This window comes from Vespula vulgaris, chromosome 2 (genome assembly GCF_905475345.1).
Source record: "Vespula vulgaris chromosome 2, iyVesVulg1.1, whole genome shotgun sequence".
NCBI lineage: Eukaryota > Metazoa > Arthropoda > Insecta > Hymenoptera > Vespidae > Vespula > Vespula vulgaris.
In genome coordinates this window covers 9,844,599-9,862,930 of record NC_066587.1, presented here as the reverse complement: position 1 = coordinate 9,862,930, position 18,332 = coordinate 9,844,599, and the positions used below count along the sequence as shown (strand labels likewise).

General features: G+C 48.6%; 2 protein-coding genes across 2 annotated transcripts; both read right to left on the bottom strand.

Annotated features, from left to right (window-relative positions):
* Positions 1 to 341: 341 nt before the first annotated feature.
* On the bottom strand, positions 342 to 3,575 carry LOC127062016 (collagen alpha-1(I) chain-like). Its single transcript, XM_050989566.1, has 4 exons — positions 3,033 to 3,575; positions 1,808 to 2,893; positions 1,378 to 1,618; positions 342 to 1,273 (listed from the first exon to the last, which is right to left on the bottom strand). Exons 1-4 carry the CDS (start codon positions 3,573 to 3,575, stop codon positions 342 to 344), a joined length of 2,802 nt encoding a protein of 933 aa, XP_050845523.1.
* Positions 3,576 to 5,699: 2,124 nt separating this feature from the next.
* On the bottom strand, positions 5,700 to 6,566 carry LOC127062014 (spidroin-2-like). The gene has a single exon (XM_050989565.1). The coding sequence runs from the start codon at positions 6,564 to 6,566 to the stop codon at positions 5,700 to 5,702; it is 867 nt and encodes a 288-aa protein (XP_050845522.1).
* Positions 6,567 to 18,332: the final 11,766 nt, after the last annotated feature.

Here is an 18,332-nt window from a genome sequence, read left to right as displayed (position 1 = left end):
GTGCGGGCTCACGGCGGCCCACGCTGGAATTTTTTGGGCTCACCGCGGCCGGCGCTGGGGTTTGAGGGACCACCGCGGCCCGCGCTGGAGTTTTTCGGGCTCACCGGGGTACGCGCTGGCGTTTTTCGGGCTCACAGCGGCTCGCGCTTGCCCGTGCGGGCTCACTGCTGCCCATGCTGGCGTAGTCTGTCTCACCGTGCTCCGCGCTGGCGTGTGCGGGCTCACCGCTTCCCGCGCTGTCGTTTTTCGGGCTCTCCGCGGGCCGCGCTGGCGTGTGCGGGCTCACCGCGGCCCGCGCTGGCGTGTGCGGGCTAACCGCGGCCCGCGCTGGCGTGGACAGGCTATCCGTGGCCCGCGCTGTCGTGGCCCGGCGTGACCGGGTTCTCCGTGGCCCGGGCTGGAGTGGCCCGGCGTGGCCGGGCTCTCCGTGACCCGCGCTGCCGTGGCCCGGTGTGGCGGTTCACTCCGGGGCCCGCTCTGGCGTGGGCCGGCGTGGCCCGGCGTGGCCCGGCGTGGCCGGGCTCTCCGTGGCCCCCGCTGACGCGACCCGTCGTGGCCGGTCTCTCCGGGGCCGGGCTGGCGTTGCCCTGGCGTGTTCGGGCTCTCCGGAGCACGCGCTTGCGTGGCCCGCCCTGGCCGAAGTCTCCGGGGCCCGCGCTGGCGTGGCCAGGCACTCCGGGGCCCGCGCTTGCGTTACCCGCCGTGGCCAGGCTCTCGGAGACCCGCGCTGGCACTGCCCAATGTGGCCGGGCTCTCCGGGGCACCCGCTGAGGGGACCCGTCGTGGCCGGGCTCTCCGTGGTCCGTGTTGGCGCGGCCCGGCGTGGCCGGACTCTCCGTGGCACGGGCTTGCCTGGCCAGGAGTGGCCGGGCTCTCCGCGGCCCGGGCTGGCGTGACGCGGCGTGGCCGGGATCTCCGAGTCCCAGGCTTGCCTGGTCCGGCGTGACCGTGCTCTCCGGGCCCTGTGCTGGCGTGGCCCGGCTTGTCCGGGCTCTGCGGGGCCCGGGCTGGCGTGGCCAGGATCGTCGGGGCCTGGGCTGGACTGGCCCTGCGTGGCCGGGCTCTCCGGTGCCCGGTTTGGCCTGGCCCGGCGTGGCCGAGGTTTCTGGGGCCCGGGCTCTCCGGGTTCCGGGCAAGCGTGGCACGTCGTGGCCGGCCTCTCCGCGGCCAAGACAGACGTTGTCGGGCTCTCCGCAGCCCGGACTGGCGTGGAAGGGCTTGGCCGGACTCTCCGGCTCACGGATTGGCTTGGCCGGGCTCCCCGGGTCGCGGGCTGTCGTGACCCGTCTTGGCCAGGAACTCCGTGGCCCGGGATGGCCTGGCCAGACGTGGCCGAGCTCTACGGGCTCAGGACTGGCTTGGCCCGGCGTGGCCAACCTCCCCGCGGCCCGGGCAGTCTAGGCCGAGCTCCCTGGTGCCTGGGCTGCCTTGGCCCGTCTTGGCCGGGTTCTCTGGTTCCCGGGATGGCCTGGACAGACGTGTCCGGATTCTCCGGTGCCCTGGCTGATGTGGCCAGGCGTGGCCGGGCTGTCCACGGCTCGGCCTGGCGTGGCGGTGCTATCCGGGGCCCGGGCTGTCGTTGCACGACGTGGGCGGGCTCTCCGGGTCCCAGGAATGCCTGGCCAGAAGTGTTCGGATTCTGTGGGGCCCGGCCTGGAGTTGTCCGCCGTGGCGAGGCACTCCGTCCTGCGGGCTAGCGTGGCCCTGCGTGCCCGCCTCTCCGTGGGCCTGTCTGCCCTGGCCAGGCGTGGCCGGGCTCTCCGCGGCCTGGGCTGGCTTGGCGCGGGGTGGCCGTGCTCTATGGTGCCCGGGCTGGCGTGGCCATTCGTGTCCGCGGGCGCGGGGGCCCGGGCTGTCTTTGCCCGACGAGGCCGGTCTCTCCAGGGCCCGGGTTGGGCTGGCCCGGCGTGGCCGGGATCTCCGAGGTCCAGGCTTGCCTTGTCCGGCGTGGCCGGACTCTCCGAGGCCTGGTCTGGCGTGGTCCGGCGTGACCGGGCTCTCCCGGCCCCGGGCTAGCGTGGCTCGGCGTGGCCGAGTTCTCCGTGGCGCGGGCTGACGTGGCCAGGCGTGTCCAGGCGCGCGGGGGCCCGGGAATACCTGGCCAGAGTTGTCCGGATTCTGCGGGGCCCGGCCTGGCGTTGTCCGGCGTGGCCAGGCTCTCCGGGCCCCGTGCTAGCGTGGGCCTGCGTGGCCGGGCTCTACGCGTAACAGGCTGGCCTGGCCAGGCGTGGCCGTGCAGTGTGGGTCCCGGGCTGGCCTGGCCTGCGTGGCCATTCTCTCCGTGGCCCGGGCTGATCTGTTCCGGCGTGGCCGGTCTCTCCGAGGCGCGGGCTGGCCTGGCCAGACGTGTCCGTGCTCGACGGGGCCTGGGCTGGCGTTGCCCCTTGTGGCCGGACACTCCGGTCCCCGGGCTGTGTGGCGGGGCTCTCCTGAGTGCAGGCTGACATGCCCAGGCGTGGCCGTGCTCTCCGGGGCACGGGCTGGCATGGCCAAGCGTGTCCGGGCTCTTGGTGGCCCGGGTTGCCGTGGACTGGCGTGGCAGGGCCGTACGGTAGCCGGGCTTGCCAGGCAAGGCGTAGCCGGTCTCTCCGTTGCCCGTGCTTGCCTGGCCAGGCGTGTCCGGGCTCTCAGGCGCCCGGGCTGTTCTGCCCCGCGTGGCCGGGCACTCCGGGGCCCAGGCTAGCTGGCCCGGTGTGGACGGGTTCTCCGGGTCCCGGGCTGTCGTGACTCGGCGTGGCCGAGTTCTCTGGGTCTCGGGCTGGCCTGGCCTTTCGTGTCCGGTCTCTCGGGGGCCCGGGCTGGCGTGGACCGGCTGGCCCTGTCCTCCGGGGCTCGGACTGGCGTGCCCGGGTTCTCCTGGTTCCAGGCTAGCTTTGCCTGGCGTGGCCGTGCTCTACGGTGCCCGGGCTGGCGTGGCCATTCGTGTCCGCGGGCGCGGTGGCCCGGGCTGTCCTTGCCCGACGAGGCCGGTCTCTCCAGGGCCCGGGTTGGGCTTACCCGGCGTGGCCGGGATCTCCGAGGTCCAGGCTTGCCTTGTCCGGCGTGGACGGGCTCTCCAGGTCCCGGGCTGTCGTGACTCGGCGTGGCTGAGTTCTCTGGGTCTCGGGCTGGCCTGGCCTTTCGTGTCCGGTCTCTCGGGGGCCCGGGCTGGCGTGGACCGGCTGGCCCTGTCCTCCGGGGCTCGGACTGGCGTGCCCGGGTTCTCCTGGTCCCGGGCTAGCTTTGCCCGGCGTGGACGGACTCTCCGAGGAACAGGTATACGTGGCCCGGTTTGGCCGGGCTCTCCGGATCTCGGGTTTCCGTGTTTCGGTGTGGCCGGTTTCCTCGGGGGACAGGCTTCCATGGCCCGACGTGGCCGTGCTTTCCGGGGCCCCTGTTGGCGTTGCAGGGCACTCCGGGTGCCTGGCTAGCGTGGCTAGGCTCACCGCGGCCCGGGCTTGCGTGTTCCGACGTGACCGATCTCTCCGAGGCCCGGTCTCTCTGGCCCGGTTTGGCGTTGCCCGGCGGAGCTGAGCTCTCCGGGGCCCGGATTGGCGCGACAGGGTGCGGCAGGCTCTCCGATGCGTGGTTGGCATTGCCGGGCTCACCGGAGACCAGGTTGGCGTTGACCGGTGTGGCTGATCTCTCCGGTGGCGGGTATGGCATGGCCTGGAATGGGTGGACTCTCCGGGAACCGGGATGGCGTGTCCTGGCGTGTCCAGTCTCTCTGGGGTCCAGGTTGGCGAGACAATGTGTGGCTGGACTCTGCGGGGCACCGGTTGGTTTGGCCGTGCAGGGGTGGGCTCTCCGTTGCCTGGTTTGATGTGGCCGGGCTCTCCGGATCCTTCTTTGGCGTGACCCTGCTTGGCCGTGCTCTCTGGTGTCTAGGTTGGCGTAGCCGGGCTCTCTGGATCCCAGTTTGGTTTTGCCGTGCTCTCCGGTACCCGGGTTGTCGTAGCCCGGCTTGGCTGTGCTCTAAGGGCCCCGGGTTGGCCTGGCCCGACGTAGCCTGTCTCTCCGGGAGACGGGTTTGCAAGGCCAGACGTGGCTGGGCCATCCGGGGGCAGAGTTGTCGTGGCCTGGCATGGCCGTTCTCTGCGGGACACAGGTTCGCATGGCCGAGCTCTCTGATCCACGGGTTGGCGTGGTCCGGACGATGCCGTGTTCTCCGGGGACAGCGTGGCCCGGGTTGATGTGGCCCTTGTTGATGTGGCTTAGGTTGATGTGGCCCAGGTTGGCGTTGCCCGGCGTAGGTGGGTTCTACAAAAAACGTGATGGCGTGGCCAGCTACTCCAGGGCAGAGTTTAGCGTGGCCCAGGGCAACTGGCTCTCTTGGGCACGGATCGGCCTGACCCTACGGGGCCGAGCTCTCCGTGCCCGGGTTGGCGTGACCAGGCATAGTGCGTCTCTCTGGGGTACTGTCCGGGACACGGGTTGGCGTGACCCGGCTCACCGCGGATTGAGTTGGCGTCGCCCAGCGCTGGCAGACTCTCAGGAGACAGGTATGGCGTGGCCGATCTGTCCGGTGCTTGGATGACATGGCACGGCTCTCCGTGGCCCTGGTTGGCGTTGATAGGCGCGTACAGGCTCTCCGAGGCCGCCGCGGCGAGACTGTCCTGGGACCGGGTTGGCGTAGCCTGCCGCGGCCGGGCTCTCCGGGACTTGGGTCTGTGTAGACCGGCGCTGATAGGCTCTCCTAAGCTCAGGTTGGAGTTTCCCTGCGTAGCCGGGCTCTACGGAACCCTGGTTAGCGTGGCCCAGCGTTGTCAGGCTCTCCTTTGCCTGGCCAGTCTCCCCGGTGCAGGGGTTGAGGTGACCCGGTGCGGCCGAGCTCTCCGTGGCCCGGATTGTGGTGGCACGGCGAGGCTCGTCTTTCCGGGGTCTAGGTTGGAGTGACCGGGCTTGGCCGGCCTCTCCAGAACACGTGTTGATGTGGCCCAGCGCGGCCAGGCTCTCCGGGACCCGGGTTGCTGTATCCCGGCGCGACTGAACTCTCCGGGGCCCAGCTATGGCGTGGCCCGGTTTGAAGTGGTCCGGGTGATGTGGCCCGGTTTAAGGTGGCCGAGTTGGTGTAGCCTGGCATGCCCGGTCTCTCCGGGAACAGGTTTCTCCTGGCCCGTCTTGGCCGTATTCTCCGGCGCCCAGGTTACCGTAGCCCAACGTGGACGTCTCTCCGGGATCCAGGTTGGCTTGGTCCAGCGCGGCAGGTCTCTCTGGGGGCCCGCATTGTCGTGACCGGCGTATCCCGGATCTCCGGGGCTCGGGACGGTGTGGAACGCTGTGAACAGATTCTCCAGCACCCGGGTTGGCGTAGTCCGTCACGGCCGGGCTCTCCCGGGTCCGTGTTGGCATGGCTCAACGCGTCCGAGCTCTGTGGGGCACAAGTTGGCGTGGCCCGGAATGTCCACGCTCTCCGGTACCCGGGTTGGAGTGGCCGGGCTCCCCGGAGCCCGGTATGGCATGGCCTGGCTCTTCGGGACCCGGGTTGGCGTGGCCCGGCGTTACCGGTCTCTCGGGGGCTCGGGATTGCATTGATGCGCTCTCCGCGGGCCGGATTGACTTGGTCCGGCATTGCCTGTCTATGCGGGAACCGGATAAGCATGGCCCGGCGTGACCGGGCGCTCTGCGGCCCGGTTTGACGTGGCCCGACGTGGTCGGTCTCTCTAAGGTACATATTGGCGTGGCCGGACTTGAACGTTCTCTCCGGAGCCCGGATTGGGTTAATGTGGTCCAGGGCGGACTCTTTGAGAACCGGGATGGTGTGGCCCGGTGTTGCCAGTCCCTCCGGAGCCCAGATTGGCGTGACCAGGCGAGCGTAGGCTCTCCGCTACCCGGTTTGATGAGACCTGGCACTCCAGTACCCGGGTTGGCGTGGCTCGACGCGGCCGGATTGTCCAGGGACCGGGATGCCGTGACCGGGCACTCCGGTGCGTGCTTTTGTGTGGGCGGACTCTCTGGGACCCGGGTTGGTGTGACCTGCTTCGGCCGAGCTCTGAGGGGCCCGGGTTGGCATGGCCATGCTCTCCAGAGCCTTGTTGACGTGGCCCCGCGTGACTCGGCTCTCCGGTGTTGGCGTGGCCCGGGATGGCGTATCCAGTCTCCCCAGGATCCCGGTTGGCGCGGCCCAGCGAGGACAGCCTCTCCGAGGCATGGCTTGGCTTGGCCCAGCGTGGCCGAGCTCTCCGAGCCCTGGTTACGGAGGCACGGCTCGGCCGGCCTCTCCGGGGCCCGAGTTGATGTGGCCCGGCCTGGTGTGTGCTCTCCGCGGCCAGAGTATGGATTGCCGGGCACTCCGGGTCTCGAGTTAGTGTGACACGGCTTTGCCGGGCCCTCCGCAGCACGGGTTGATATGGTCCGGCGTTGCTGGGCTCTCCGGAGGAGAGGGTGGCGTGGCTCTGATGTGGCTCGGGTTGATATGGCCCGGGATGATGTGGCCCGGGTTGGCGTGGTACGGCATGGTCGGTCTCTTCGGGGCCTGGGTTGTCGTGGTCGGCCTCTCCGGGGCCCGAGTGGGCGTGACCAGTTACCCCGGAACTCGGGTTGGCGTGTCCCGACGCGGCTAGTGTCTCCGGGAACCGGGTGGGCATAGCCCGGCGCGGACAGGCTCTCTGTGGCTCAGGATGGCGTGGCCAGGCGCGGCAGGGCTCTCCGGGATCCGGGTTGACGTATCATGGGCCGGTTGGGCTCTCCGGGGCCCGGCTTGACGTGGCCCATCATAGTTGTTCTCTCCGTAGCACATGATTGCGTGGTCAGAATCTCCGAGGCACGGATTGGAGGGAGCAGACGGGATCTCCGGTGCCCTGCTTGGCTAGACTTAGACTGCCTGCCTGGGACTCGGGGTGGCGTCGTCCGGCGCAGCCGGGCACTCTGTGGACCGGTTTGGACTTACCCTGCGTGGGCGGACTCTCCGGCAACCGAGATGGCGTGTCCTGGGGATGCCGTGCTCTCTGGGATCCGCGTATTAGTGGCCTGGCTTATCCTGTCTCCCCCAGTTTCGAGTAGAAGTGGCCTGGCTTGGCCTATCACACCATAGCCTGAGTAGAATTGGGCCGGCGTGGCCGGAATCCCCTGGGCCCGAGTAAAAGAGACCCGTCATGGTCGGGCTCCTCGTAACTCGAGTAGATATATCCCGGCGTCGACGGGCTCCCCGGGAGCCGGGTAGTTGTAGCACGGCGTGTTCCGCGCCCCAGCGTCCCAGTAGAAGTGGCCCAGCGTAACCAGGTTCCCAGGGTCTCGACTAGAAGTGTCCTGACTTGGCCGGTCTCACCATGGCCTAAGTAGAAGTTGGCCGCCGTAATCGGACCTCCGATGGCTAAGTACATATCTTCCGGCATGGATGGGCTCCCCGGGACCCGAGTGGAAGTTACCCGGCATGGTCGGGTTCCCTGTGGACTGAGCAGAAATGGCCCGGCGCTGACAGGCTATCCGAGGCCCTGGTTGGCGTGGCCTGACGCAGCTAATTATCCGGCGACCGTGTTGGCATGGCCCGGGGCGGGTGGAATCTCCGGGGCACGAGTTGGCGTAGCACGGCAAGGCAGGGCTCTCCGGGGCCGTGGTTGGCATGCTCCGTCGCGGCTATATGCGGCCATGCTCTCCGAGGCCTTGGTTGGCGTGGCCCGGCGTAGCCGAGCTTTCTCAGGCCCGGGTAGGCGTGGCTCGGCGCGTTCGGGCTCTCCGGGGCACGTATTCGCGTGTCACTGCAGGGACAAGATCTCCATGGCCCTGGATAGACAGGCTATCCGGGACCCGATTTAGCGTTGCGTGGCGCGGCCAGGCTCTACGTTTACCGGGTAGGTGTGGCCCGGCGCAGCCGCCTCTGGGTCCCGAGTTGGCATGACCTGGCGATGCCGGTCACTCAGAAACCCGGGTTGGTGTTGCCCAGAGTGGCCGGGCTCTCCGGGGTCCCGGGTTGTCGAGGCACGGCGATGCCGGGATCTCCGGGGCCAGGGATGGCTTGGCCCCGATTGACGTGGCCCGGGTTGATGTAGCACGGGTGGAGGTGGCCGGGTTGGCGTGGCCTGACGTGTGCGGACTTCCGGGAGCCCGAGTTTGCGTGGGCCAGCGGGGTCAGGCTCTCCGGGACCCGGGTTGGCGTGGCCAGACGGATCCTGTCACTGCGGGGTCTAGCGTGGTGTGGCCCGTCGTTATATGGCTTGGTACGACACTGCGGGAGTTGGCGTAGCGTGGCCCGGCGTGCTACGGCACTGCGTGGCATTGGGCGGCTCGACATGATATAGCATGTTACTGCACGGCCCGGCGTAGCACTGCATTGAGTGGCACGGAACTGCGGTGCCCGTCGTGGCGCGGTACTGCATGGCCCGATGTGGCGTGGCACCCCATTCCGCGATCCAATTTGGCTTGGCACGTTATTGCGCGGCGTGGCGCGGCATGGCGCGGCGTGGCGTGGCACCTCCTGAACGACACTGCGCGACACCGTACGGCATTTGAACTTACGTCATAAAACTGCTGCGCACGTCACAGAGCTGCAACGCACGTCATAACACTTCCACGCATGTCAAGAAGCTGCAACGCACGTTACGGCACCGCAATGCGCGTCATAAGAATTCGAAGCACGCACGTTGCCGCAATGCATCTTAAGGCACTGCAACGTACGTCACGGTACTACAAAGCGCCTCATAAGACTGGAACGCACGTCATAAGAATGAACGCACGTCATTAGCCTGCAACGAACATCACGTCACTGCAATGCACGTCACTGGTGCACATTTCTTACTATGCTCTGCAATGCTCTTCATTGCGCCTTATAACGCATGTGAATGCAGTCCAATGCACGTCATTGGACTATATAATGCACCTTAATGCACTTCAATAGACCTCTTTACATTACATAATACACTACAATACAGCTTACAAAGCACCTTAATGAACTTCACTGCATCTTATAAGGTACCTAAATGCACTTAACTTTAACTATGACCCTGAGTCGGGGAATTTATATCTCATTAGAAAGCTCTCGTTGCTTTCTATAGGTCAATAAAAGTTTCGGCAGTGTCGGACCGAAAAGGAGGCCATATAAGGCGCTTTTTGTAAAATTTTAAAAAGTTCTTTAAAAATTTTTATCTCCTAAACCATGACCCTCAGCCTAGTCATTTATATAACTATGACCCTCGGCTAAGTTATTTATATGTCTTTAGAAAACTCTCGTTGTATTCTATACGTCAATATAAATTTCGACAGTGTCGGACTAATAGGTGGCGAGATAGGATGTTTTGTAAAAACATTAAAAATTTATTATCTAGGTACCTAAATGCACTTAACTTTAACTATGACCCTGCGCCGAGGCATTAATATATCATTAGAAAGCTCTCGTTGCGTTCTATACATCCATATAAGTTTCGGCAATGTCGAACCAATAGGGGGCAAGATAGGATACAATTTTTTAAAACTCTTAAAAAATTTTCATCTCCTAAACTATGACCTCGAGCCAGAGCCTACGGTGTCATTAATTAGCATCCTTTGCGTCCATATATGAAAAAAGTTTCCTCAGTACCGAATCAATAGAGGGCGAGTTAGGAAACTTTCTGTAAAATCATACAGAATTATTTATCTCCTAAACTATGATGTTGAGCCAGATCGTTGTGGGGTCATTAGTTTGCTCTCATTGATCTCTATATCTGTAAAAAGTTTGCACAGGACCGGTCCAATAGTGGGTGAGTTACGGAGCTATATGTAAATTTTAACAAATTCTTAAAGAATTTTTATCTCCAAAACTATGACATTGAGACGGGATCTAATGGTCTCACTAATTAACTCTCATTGCGTTCTATGTGTGAAAATAGTTTCGGTAGTAGCGATCCAATAAGGGGCGTGATAGAGTGCTTTTTGTGAAATTTTTAACAATTCTTTAAAAATATTTATCTCCAAAACTGTGACCTTGAATCGGGGCCTAAGGATATCATTAGATAGCTTCCGTTGCGTTCTATATGTGAAAAAAATTTGGGTATGATCGGACCAATCGGCGGCGAGTTAGGGGGCTTTATATAAAATCATAAAAAATTAATTATCTCCTAAGGAATGACCCTTAGCTGGGGCGTTTATATATCATTAGAATGCTCTCGTTGCGTTCTATATGGGAAAAAATTTTCATCCGAGTCAGAATAATAGGATCCTTTTTGTAAAATTTTTAAAAATTATTAAAAAATATTTATCTCCAAAACTATAATCTTGAGCCGAGCCTAAGAGTGTCACAAGATAGCTGTCGTTGCGTCCTATATATGAAAAAGGGTTGGTCAAGACCGGAAAAATAGGGGACGAGTTAGTGTGTTTTTAGTATAATTTTGAAAAATTCTTATATCCAAAACTATAACCTTAAGCCGTGGTATAAGAATATCATTAGATTGCTCTCGTTGGCTCTAAATGTGAAAAAATTTGGACAGTGCCGGAGCAATTAGGGGTGAAATAAGTTGCTTTTTGTAAAATTAAAAAAAATTTTTTTTTAATTTTTATTTCCAAAACTATGACATTGAACCGAGGCCTAAAGGTATCATCAAATAGATCTCGTTGCATTTTATATGTGGAAAAAGTTTTGGCAGGGCCAAACCCATAAGGAGCGAAATAGGAAGCTTATTGTAAAATTTTTAAAAATTCTGTCAAAGTTTTATCACCTAAACTATGACCCAAAGATAGGAATTAAGGATGTCATCGGATAGCTCTGCTTACGCTCAATATATGAAAAAAGTTTAGGAGTGGCCGGATCATTAAGGAGCAAGATAGGGTGCTTTTTGTAAAATCTTTTAAAACACATTATGTCCTAAACTATGACCTCGAGCCGAGGCTTAATGGTGTCACTAGATAGTTTTCATTGCATTTTATATGCCGAAAAAGTGTTGGCAGGGCCGAATGAATACGGGGCGATATAAGAAGTTTTTTGTAAAATATAAAAAAAATGTTTTTCAATATTTATCTCTTAAGCTATAACCTTGAGCGTGGACTAAGGGTATCATTGGATAGTTCTTGTTGCATTCTATATGTGAAAAAAGTTTCAGCACAGGTGATCAACAGGGGGCAAAATAGGTTGCTTTGTGTAAATTTATTTAAAATTAATTATCTCCTAAACTATGACCCTGAACCTGGGCTTAATGGTGTCATTAGATAGGATTCGTTGCTTTCTATATATAAAAAAAGTTTTAACAGTGCCAAATTTATAGGGAGTGAGATAGGGTGCTATTTGTAAAATTATTTAAAGTTAATTATCTCCTAAACTATGACCCTGAGCCAGGGCCTGAGGGTGTCATTAGATATCTCCGTTACGCTTTATATGTGGAAAAAGTGTGGATAAGATAAAAAATTCTTAAACTTTAATATCGAAAAAAGTGAAGTAAAATTCCGAGATTTAAGGATGCCTTTATTAACTTTACAGTGTACAAAATCTATCATATAAAGTTTGTACAGGGTCGGCTCAATGGGGAACGATTAAAGGTATTTAAAATGAATTTTTTAATTTTTAATATCATAAAAAGTAAGGCAAAGTTCCGGGGTTAAAGGGTATCTTTACTAACTTTACGGTGCACAGAATCTATTATAAATGTTTATACAGGGTCCACTCAATTAAGGGCGCTTTCGGCTGCATAATGTAAAATTCTTTAAATTTTAATAGCTAAAAGAGTAAGGCAAAGTTCCGGGGTTTAAGGGTGTCTTTGTTAACTTTACAGTACACAGAATCTATTATAAAAGTTTTGAAAAGGGCCGACTCAATTAGGAGCGACTAAGGATGCTTAATACAAAAATTTTTAAATAATAAAATTTCAAAAAATTCGGCGAAGTACGGAAGTTTAAGTATGGATTTATTAATTTTAGGATGCACAGAATCTATTATAAAAGTTACAAACAGGACCAGCTCAATAAAAGGAGATTAGGGTGTTCAATAAAAAAATTTTTTAATTTTAATATTTCAAAAAATTCGGCAAAGTATTTTGGTTTAAGAGTGGTTTTACTGATTTTACGGTGCACAGAATCTATTATAAAAGGTTTGGACAGACCCGGCTCAATTAGGAGTGATTTATAAAGCTAAAAAATAATTTTTTAATTTTAAATATTTCTATTAAAATCGAGTAAGTTCGAGGGTTTAAGGGTGGTTGTATTAATTTTATGGTGTACTGGGTTTATTATAAAATATAAAAATTTCGGACAGGCCCGGTTCGGGTCAACAATTATGGAAGAATAAGGGTGCGTAAAAAAAAATTTTCTAATTTTCAATAGTCTAATTAATATTGGCTAAGTTCGATTGTTTTCGGGTTGTTTTTTTAATTGTAGCATGCACCCAATTTAATATTAATATTTCGGACAGATGGGATCATTTAGGAGTGAATTAGGATTCTTAAAAGAAAATTTTTTAATTCCTTAAAAATTCGAGTAAAACCTGCTAGTTTCTAAAGTTCGAAGACTTCCGGATGGTTTTATTAATTTTGGTATCATAAAAATTTCGGACAGATCTGGTTCAATTTGGTGTAAATTAGTGTACTAAAAGAAATTTCTTTATTATTAAAAATTTTATTAATTTTAAAGTGTATTCGATCTAATACAAAATTTTCGAACAAGTCCCGATCAATTAGGCGTGAATAAGGATGCTAAAAAAAAAATTTTAATATTTAAAAGTTCGCGTAATATTGGCTAAGTTCGCCGGTTTCCGGATGGTTTTTTATTTTACGTTGAACCCGATTTAAGATAAAAATTTCGGTAGTGAGAGGTGAACTAGAGAACTAAAAGAAAATATATTTATTATTTAAAAGTTCAGGTAAAATTGGCTAAGTAAAAGGGAGTTTCCAGGTTGTTTTATGCATTCTCAAGTGTTCTCTATCTAATTAAAAAATTTCAGATAGGTCCGAATGAACTCGTTTAAATTAACTTGATTCGAGGGAAATTAATTAATTCCATTTAAGTTATGGTAAATTTGGCTAAATGGGGGATTTTTCGATTTGTTTCATTAAATTTCGGATGTATTAGATTTTATTTAAAAATTTCGAATGGGTCCAACTCAATTCAAGGTAAATTAGGGCCTTACAACAAAATTTATTAATTACGAAAAAATTTGGAAAAATTCGGCTAAATTCAGATGTTTGCCGATGATTTCATGCATTTTCGAGTATATCCAATCTAAGTTAAACAATTTCGGACTGGTTCAGGTAAATTCAGCAAAATTCGGTATTTTCACGTGGTTATAAGCATATTCGATTGTCTCATATTGAAGTTGAACAATTTCGAACAAGTTGGGGAAAATTCGGCTAAATTCTGCTGTATAATAAGATTATTTATTAATTCCGTACAACTTCGAGTAAAATGGGTTAAATTAGTTTCTGTCCGGATTTAGTTATTAATTTCAGACAAATTCGGGTATATTCGGATAAATTCGGTTGTATCCAGTTGGTTTGAAGCATTTTCCGGTGTATCCAACCTAATTTAAACAATTTCGGTCAAATGCGGGTATATTCATTTAAATACGGATAGATTTATGTGTATCCAGAAAAATAAAGCATTTTATGGTCATTTATGTGTAAATTCTGTTAAATACATGGATTAATGTAAACTAATTTAAGCAGTATTAGACAGATTCCATTAATTTCAGTTAAACTCATGTAAATTAAAAATTCGAGAATATTTTAGTAATTTTTGGCAAATTCCTGTAAATTCCGTTAAATTCGGGTAAATCCATATGAATTTAATTAAATTAGATTAAATTCGGTTAAATCTCATAAAGTGTGAACTTCCGAATTAAACCGAATTTAACCGAATTTACCGAAATTTGTCCGAAATAGCTTAAATTTGCAAGAATTTTCCCGAAAATGTTTACATTTGCCCGAATTCAGCCAAATTTATAATTAAAAATTGTTATATGTTTACAAATTCAGCCAGAATTGAATCAAATTTAATCGAAATTGTTGAACTTCTCCTGGATTCGCCTGATTTCAATCGAAATTAGCAGAATTTGGTCAAAATTACTCAAATTTAATCGAATTTACTCGAATATGCTTGAATTTATACGACATTTATAAATACGTCTAGCTACAACCGAATTTTATCGACTTTTCCCATATATTTTAAAAATTACCAAAATTTATTCTAAAATGCTGAAATTAACATGGATTCAACCGAATTTAACCGACTTTAATCGAAATTGCTTAATTTCGCCCAGATTCATTCGAATTTACCCGAATTTACGCAAAATTCTCGAATAAGCCCGTATTCGATGGAATTCAATCGAATTTGTCTGCTTAAATAGTGCACAGATTAATCCGTATCTACTTGAATTTAAGAGAATTTACACATAAATATTCATAAAATGCTTTAATCTTCCCAAATTTACATGAATTTATTTGAAATTTACCGAATTTAAATGAAAATACTTACCTAATTAAATAATTATTATCCCTCGAATTCACTAGGATTTAAAAATATTGCACTGTATTGCATTGTATTATATGGTATTGTATGATTTTATATTGTACTGTATATTATATAGTTATGTATGATATCATATGGTATTGCATTAATTTAAGTTTTTGTATTGTATGATACGTTGTTATATGTTATTGTATGGTATTATATGGTCTTTTACAGTATTGTATGGTATTGTACAATATTATATGGTATTGTATGGTATTACGAAGTATTGTATGATATTGTATGGTATTGCATTGCACTGTATTTTATGGCACTGTATTGCACTGCACTGCACAATGATACATTGTATTTTATCAAATTTTTTGTGAAAGAAATGTGTACCGACGTCATATCTATCACTCCATCACCATGAAAAAACATAAATGTAAAAGACGAGTCCATTGTTATGTCGCTAAAGAGATGTAAAACTAATACAAGATTATACACCAATACGATAGAAATATGTTGAGGACAATGCTTCTTGCTTGCACTTGTAATTTATATTTTGTCCATATCTGTCGCTGAAATCATACATGCATCAAGAAAATAGCCTGAATAGCCTGAACTATTTGGATTATGGCCTTATTTACGTAATAATCAGATGATATCACGAAACTACCAATATTTCAATATTGCTATCGTTGTCATTATCGCTATTATCGGTATTGCTATTGTTGTTAGGATCAATGTTCCATTTTTTGTCATGATTGAATATTAGATCTACCAATTGTAAAAATTTCGGCGGAATTCATTATGTTTCCATCAACACTTGACGTATACTGATGTTGCAGTCAAGATCAACTTGTCTGATTACTTCTTGCGAAATATTTACAGCTTCATTAATACTTGTTTCAATTTCTGGCAGTACAAGTGATATGGAATATGTGCTATCATGTGATTTTCCTAAATAAAGCACAAACTAACTAAATGTAATTAGCTTCATTCTCTTTACGATAGAGCTGGAAATGATTAGTGCATTAGAATGTCACTTTCTTAGTATGTGCGAGTTCTAATTATGTAATAAGATTTTACATATAACAATATTGTTATATAACGTATTGTCTGAATATGATGCAACATGCTCTTCTTAGTTTCCTTTTTGTATACGTATTCTCGACCTTATTGGGTAAATGTGACTTTCCGATATTATTATGGGATATTTCGAAAGAGCATTGGTGTCAATGTTAGTTTTCTCAGCAATGTTGGATTTTAACTCTGTACATTCATAACAAAGGACAATAGTGATTAATGTAAATTTTCTAACATATAGATAAAGTCTGAAATGTTATACCGCGTTTTATTTTATTATTACTAATGATTCTTTTTAAAATTTATTAATTACTAATGATTCTTTCTTGATTTAAGTTCCGATCAGCTTCGTTTAAGGTTAGAAATACATACGCGATCGACAGACCTTTTTCTGTCTGTCCTTAACTTATAATCACACCTATTAAAAAACTATAATGGGATTAGTTTATTATACAATTCAAGATATTGAAAGCAATTTGCTCATTTAACTTTGCACTCTTACGATCCATTTAAATACGATGTCCATTTTTAATAAATTGGTAAAAGATATCGCCATTTTTTTAAAATCTTGTATACATTTGCGGTAATATCCAGCTAATCCGAAAAATTGTTTTATATATTTTGATATCCTGGAGGTTTTAAATGCTTTTACAACAGTTACTTTCTCGGGATTTGAGCGAACCGCTTGTTCTCTTATTATGTGTACATGATAGCACACATTCTCTTTTCAAAGCTTACATTAGTCCGGTTGTAGTTTTGTAGTTTAAGATTGGCTTTCCGTAATCTTCCTATTAATTTCCGATATTTTGTCTCATGTTGATCAGATGTAATGACGATAACGTTCAGGTAAACAAAGATTTTGTTACCTAGCATTCTCGTCAATACTCTTATTAGTCTTTAAAACGTTGCCGAAGTGTTTTTTAGGCTAAAGGGTATTCAATTGAATTCGGAATGACCATATAATGTTGAAAATACAGTCTATGATAATGTTTGAGATGCATTTAAATTTGATGAGAAAAAGATTGAATATCGAAAATTATTTTGCTCCCTCAAGTTGATCGAGAATCTTGATGATGTTTGACAAAGAATAATAATGTTGGACAAAAAATGATCATCACCTATCGTTTTCTGTTTAGCGCGCGAATATCAAGTATCATTCTTAAATGTTTATTACCTTGTGAGTTTAGTATTCTATGAACTATCCAAAAAAGAGAATTATACGATAATTCAGATTCGTGAATTATATTTGTATCTCATAGCTCCAGAATTTGTCCATTAATTTTGTATTTATGAACAAAAGAAAAACAGTATTGACGAGATTTATCATCGATAGTGTTTATTCTATGCTATAATGCATCTGTGAAACAACGTTTCTTCTGATCTAAATGATATCTATCTGCACTATCGAATATTTTCTTAATATTTATTTCTTCTTCTTTATTTAGGTGCTCTACTAATACTAGTACTAAAGGTTTTTATCATTAAGACACAATCCTGAATATATTCTAATTCCTTACGATTTCTTTTTATTAATAAGTAATCCAAGTCTTCATTTTTATTTTCTTTTCTAACTTCAATTATCTTTTTGATTTCGCATAATTTCATTACAACAATTATAATATTTTTTTACACAGTTCACCCCTGAAAAAAAATTCAAAATTTTCTTTTTCATGAAATATCTCAAGAACAATGAAATATATCTAAAAAGAAGTTTCACAAAAGTTACATCGTTTCATTGTATCTACTAAACTGCGTAAAAAACAGTTTTTGAAAAATCCATGATCTTTGAGTTACCCTTGTCCCACCACCATTCCTTAACAAAACTTTTGTTAATATATATACTGAAATATCTTTAAAAACCCTCTTTTCATAAATGTCAATGACTTATGTATTAAGTTTCTTTTCAATTAAATAAACTAATTATTATTAAATTTAAAGTCCATCTTTAATAAGTTAGTTTTATCTTGCGAAAAATTCAACGCTGAAGGAATCAGGAACGATAATAGACACTAAACACTCCTGAAAATGAAAGTGAATTTAGTGAACACGCGAATAATGGTATAAAGTCTTATAACCAGTTAAATAAAATGTTGGACGATAAATACATTTTTAAATAACAAGTTTCTCATAAAAGAAAACACATTTTCTCATTAGGGGAAAGTATTACGTTCTCTGACGCATTCGTAAATTAGAATTATTATCGATATTATCAACTCCTCGTTACACACACACACACACACACACAAACGCTTTCGCATAATATTATATACACTTATATGTACTTATATATATATATATATATATATATATATATATATATATATATATATATTTCAAAAGAAGAAAAGAAAGAAGGAAACTTTATTATAGAAGCAAAATGTGATTAAATAAAATCACCTCCAATACAAGAAGTTCCAATTTAAGATGATAAAATAAAAAGATATATCGATTATTGTATAAATATATAAAAAAAATAGTGTAACTATATATATAGTGGACACGAGAAAATATTAATAATAGCGTTACTTGTTTTGCTTACGCGTTAGAGGCTGTGACATTTTTCCACTCATAAAAAATACGTGTACATTTACATACATTTTCATATTCATCGTCTAATATTTTACTTATTTCAGTATAAATTTGTATGTTACTATTTATAAATTTACTGGGTTTATCTTCGTCTTCAGGTGGCTTTTGAGTCTCTACTGTTAACAAGTTGTCGAGAGTATATTTTTACATTATAATACTTCTGTATAAGATAATTAATTGAATTATCAGATCTTTTTCTATACAGATAAATTTAGAATTAATGTAAACGAATTCTAGACTTCTTGTCGGTCCTCTCATCCTCCCCTTGAATTTTTCTTCCAGGCGATAAAAAGAAACTTAAAGTACACTATGCAAATCAAAGAATGAATCCATTCATT